The following is a 4,613-nucleotide window of genomic DNA, read 5'->3' as shown; positions in this document are numbered from 1 at the left end:
GCAGAGGGGGAGGGGAAGGGAGTGGGGGGTGCTTACCTCTGCCGTGATGTTGGTCCATACCTCGCGCACCACCCGGCCCTGGTGCTGGATCTGGAGCCGCAGGGGAACCCACGGGAGCTCTGGGTGGAGAGGGGCAGCCCATGTGGTACCCCACCATGCCCCTGCCAGCCCCCAGCCCACTGACCTCCCCTCACACCCAGTCCCAGCACCCAGCACATGCCCCCACCCCGCTGCCGTCACCCCCCAGGCCACCACACACCTTCTCATCCAACCTCTTCCCCCATACACCCCAATCCCCCACCAAGCAGCCATGCCTCACAGCCCCCCCGCCACCTCCCAGGCGCTTGCACCCAGCTACTGACCCCACAACATGAGCACTTCCCATGGGCCCTGCCCCCCACAGACACATCCATCCCCATAGACAGTCATAGAGAAGCTGGGCTGGAAGGGACCCGAGCTCATCCAGTCCAACGCCCTGCCTGTCCAAACCACCCCAGACAAATCCATCGTCCAACCTCTTATTAAAACTACCATTAACCTGGACGCAAGACAACCCAGCCCCCTGGCCTGACCTTGCTCCTCACCTTGGGCGCTCGGCTCCAGCAGCCCCTTGGCCATGAGCAGGAAGTGGAGATTGTTCTCCGTGTCACTCAGGGTCAGCATGGCGATGCCACCCACACCCAGGTGCATTGGGTCCACCGAGGTCAGGATGGCGCTGAAGGTCTCTGGGGCACAAAGGTCACATGGGTCACTCCAGGCAGGCAGAGGCAGGAGGGGAGGGGAGGCGGGTCAGGAGGAAGGCACCTGGCGTGGCCTGGCTGGACAGGTGCGCAGGGCCCCTGGCAACGGGACGCTCCCCATGGGGTGGAGACTATTCCCAGGGCCTGGCAGGGGAGGAGAGGCCTCACCGGCAAAGAGGGCCCGGTGCTTGAAGATCTGGCCCCGGATCTCGCCGGACGGCTGTGCCTTGGTGACCAGCGAGACGCGGAGCTGCTCGGCCCGCAGCAGCCGGATGGAGGGTTTGTGCAGGTTCCACCACACGCCGCAGATCTGCGGGGAGCGGGAGGTGCTCAGGGGGTGCCCCGGCCCTGGCCCCGGCCCCAGCCCCAGCCCCAGCCCCAGCTGCACCCCGGTCCTCTCACCATGGTGTCCTGCGGGTCCACATTCCTCTGCACGGGGTGCTCGAACAGGACGCTGCCGTCGGGCTCCGTGAAGCGGACGCGGCTTGGCCGGCCCAGCCTGTGGAGAGGAACCGGCACCAGACCTGGCTGAGCTGTGGGGCTGCCTGGAGCTCCGGGACCTCCCAAGTGGTCCCAAACCAGCCCCTGCAGGGCCAAGGGTCCTGGCCAGCCCCTGCCCTAAGCGGGGCTCCTGATGCACTCCCTGGCTGGAGGGAGCACGGGGAGCTGAGCAGTGCCCCGCCGGCCCTGCTGGGCTCCAGGTGCAGCTGGATGGGAGCCAGGCTGCAGAGCTGCCTCCACGCGCCATCGAGACTTTGGGCGGCTGCGCCAGGCCCTCCCCCGCCGCCCAGCCCCTCCGAAGGAGGGAGAGGGGATGACTGCATCTCCTGGGCTGGGTCCAACAAGGCCGGGCCATGGGAGGACACCATCCCCTGGGCATGGGGGGTAAGTTTGGGTTGGGGCACCTGGGGTGAGGGGCACTGGGGCTTCTCCTGGCTGGCTCGCTGGCAGCCAGAGTCTCTGCGTCATCCCTCGCGGGGCCAGGGGCAGGCTGCAAGCGCCAGACATGCATCGGCACTCCGGCGTCTGGCAGGGTGGGAGCCGGACGGGCCTGGCGGGTGACGAGGTGTGTGCACAGGCGCCGTCATGAGTGCATGTGTGCTGGGGATGGGGGTAGCATGGCCAGTGGGGCAAGGTGGAAATCTGTGGAGCAGATTTTTGGGCAGCTTCCCCAAGAGTTTTGATGGGACCCCCGCAGGGACAGGGAAGGGGCTGGGAGCTCCCTGCCCCACCCCACAAGCCCCCTAGTCCTGGCCTGGGGCCTGGCTCCCTGCTCCAAATCCCGCTTAGCGCTTGGGGATGTGCACTTACCATCACTGCCAGGCTTATCGAACACAGGCTTTGCATCCTATAAGGGGCCGGGGCAGGTGCCTCATCTGCACAATGCCCCTAAGGTCAGGAGGCATCAGCCCTCCACCCCTGGCACTACTCCTGGCACTGGGAGGGTAGGGTCAGGCCTAGAAGCAGCCCCAGGATGTCGCCCCTGGGTAGGAGGCACCTCGATGCAATGGCTGGGCCCTTGGCTGTGTGTGCAGAGCCCCAAACCCGGCCAGGGATAATAAGCATTTGAGCTCCTCTGGCTACACGGCTCGGCCTGGAATTAGTCACCACTTTACTATGCAAGGCCTGGAAAGGAGGAGGAGGGCTGCAGTGCTGGGAAACAGGGCCCAGCCTCCCCAGTGTCCAGATGTGGGGATCCCCAGGCCGCCAGGGTGATGGGAAGGGGAGGGGGGTGACAGGCTGCTGCTCCCCAAGCCCGCCTGGGCCGGGGTCCCCGCTAGCAGCAGCTGGGGGCATGGGGAGGCTGGGAGGGGGCTGGGCCCACGACCATGTGTGCTTGGATCTTGTTTATTGGCTGCCATCCCATTCCCTTGAATTTGTTTTTAATAAAAACCTTGAGGAAAGGAATGTTCCTGCTTGGGACGGAGCCTCGGAGCCGCGCGAGCCCCGGGAGGACGGGCTGGGGCAGCCCAGCTGTTCCACACGCCCGGCCAGCTGCCCCGCAGCCATAGCCAGCCAGCAAAGGGTTAAAATACCCCCTCCCAGTACCCGCGTGGCCACGGCCCTTTGCAGCATCAGGATTTGCTTGCCCCTCTGCCCCAGAATCTGGGGTGCCAGGGGAGCCCCCCGTGATGCCCTGGTGGGGGGAAGGCAGGCAGCTGCCGGGCCTCGGGGTGGGGGCACTTACCGCTCATAGCTGATGGAGAAGAGCAGGTAGGAGCGCACGAGGGTGAAGCTGGCTTTGGCCACGGCGCCGGATGCAGGCTGTGAGGCGCTGGTGAGCAGGGCCACAAACTCTGTGGCGGGGGGGACAAGGTCAGTGCATGAGGAGCACTGGCGGGCATGGGGGTCTGGGCACCTGAAGAATGCCACCCACCCTCAGGTGGCATCAGAGCAGGCTGCGTGCCAGGGCCGGGAGCTCCTAGCCTCAGCTTTGCAAGTAATGGGCCAGCCCCTGTTCCGGCACCTGTTCCTGTTCCTGCCCCTGCCTCAGCCCCAGCCTGATCCCAGCTGCCTTCAGCCCACGGGCACCCTGGTCAGGCCGGAGCTACCTGCCCGGCTGTCGTCCCGTGCCAGGTCCTCGGTGCTGAGGTAGGAGCGGTCATTGTGCAAGCCGGCCTCCTTGTCCTGGAAGGTCTCGAAGCCACCCGGGGGCGGCTCGCGGCTCTTCTCAGCTGGGGGGAGAGGAGACACCCTGGGTCAGGGACTGGTGCCCCTAGCGCAATGGAGGGGAAACTGAGGCACGAGGAAAGGCAGGGCTGTGCCGGACTTGCCCTGCCAGGCCTGGGCAGGCTCAGGAGGGGAATGCATGCCTCTCCGGCCTTCCTGCCTATAAGCCACCCTATAACGTCCAGGGTGGGAGGCAGGTGGGCACGGGGGCAAGCAGTAGGCTGCTGCCCTGTGCATTCCTGCCACCCTCTCTCGGGGCAGGGACCCTGCCACCCCTGGCTGTGGCCCCCTGGGTGGTTTCCAAGGGGGGGCCTTCAGGTGCCTGCAGTCACCCCCTGCCCCAACTCCTGGCCGGTGCTGGCGGGCTGGCCCGTCACGTGTCTTCGGTCACCGCTTCCCGTTGCCGTGAGACCCAAACAAACAGGGAAATTCCCTCCACCCCGAGAAACGAGGACAGCTCAGCTCAGCCCACGCCACAGCCACAGCCACAGCTCCCTCCCCGCCCAGCTCGGCCTGGTCCTGCCAGGGCCCGTGCCTGGTATCCCCTGCTAGCCAGGGCCTTACCCTTGGGGCAGGACTTGCAGCAGTGGCCTGGCAGCAGGACAGCCTCGCTGCAGGGCAGGGGGGGGCAGTCGTGCTTAATGTTCTTGCAGCTGACTTTGCCCGTGGCCTTCCCCCGGCGGCTCCGCTGCTGCGGCGGGAGAGAGGAGTGTGCACGGGGGCTGTGGGGGCAGGATGCAGGGAGCCTGCCCGCTGCGGGGGAGGCAGGGTGTGTGCATGTATGTGTGCACACCTGTGTGTGTGCATGTGTATGTGTGCGTGGATACGTGTGTGCATGCGCACACACAGCCATGCATGTGTGCAGGTGTGCAGGTACGTGCATGAGTGTGTGTGTGGGTGCAGGCACATGTATGCGTGCACATGTGTATGCATGTCCCCGTGTAAATGGCAGGGCACCTTGCTGCTCCAGGGGACCCCGGCAGCACCCACCCAAGGGGCAGCCTCTCCCCACCGCTCCAGGGTGAAGAGGGCCTGACGGGGGAGCTGCCTGCTGCAGCCCTGGGGGCTGGGGCAGGTGAAACGCAGTGGGGCTGCACGTCCTCCAGGAGCTGGGGCTGGGGTGGTTTGGGGCTGGGCTCGCATCCCGGGTGCAGTGGGCTGGGTCCCGGTGCTGCGATGCAGGGGGTGGGCTGGGGGCTGCTC

General features: G+C 66.4%; 1 protein-coding gene across 1 annotated transcript in view; it reads right to left on the bottom strand.

Moving 5' to 3' along the window:
• CHRD (chordin) overlaps positions 1 to 4,613 on the bottom strand; it is a 22,273-nt gene that overhangs the window by 16,640 nt on the left and 1,020 nt on the right. The window contains exons 2-8 of the mRNA XM_019503044.1: positions 3,975 to 4,132; positions 3,293 to 3,415; positions 2,929 to 3,037; positions 1,143 to 1,239; positions 909 to 1,050; positions 585 to 725; positions 37 to 119 (exon numbers count right to left, since the gene is read on the bottom strand). Of these exons, the coding sequence (XP_019358589.1) occupies positions 37 to 119; positions 585 to 725; positions 909 to 1,050; positions 1,143 to 1,239; positions 2,929 to 3,037; positions 3,293 to 3,415; positions 3,975 to 4,132 (853 nt within the window). The remainder of the gene's footprint in view (positions 1 to 36; positions 120 to 584; positions 726 to 908; positions 1,051 to 1,142; positions 1,240 to 2,928; positions 3,038 to 3,292; positions 3,416 to 3,974; positions 4,133 to 4,613) is intronic.

The sequence above is a fragment of the Gavialis gangeticus genome, unplaced genomic scaffold (genome assembly GCF_001723915.1).
Source record: "Gavialis gangeticus isolate Ggan-Ray unplaced genomic scaffold, GavGan_comp1, whole genome shotgun sequence".
In the NCBI taxonomy this organism is placed as follows: Eukaryota; Metazoa; Chordata; order Crocodylia; family Gavialidae; genus Gavialis; species Gavialis gangeticus.
The sequence above is the reverse complement of the archived record's forward strand: the minus strand, read 5'-3'. Positions and strand labels throughout refer to the sequence as shown.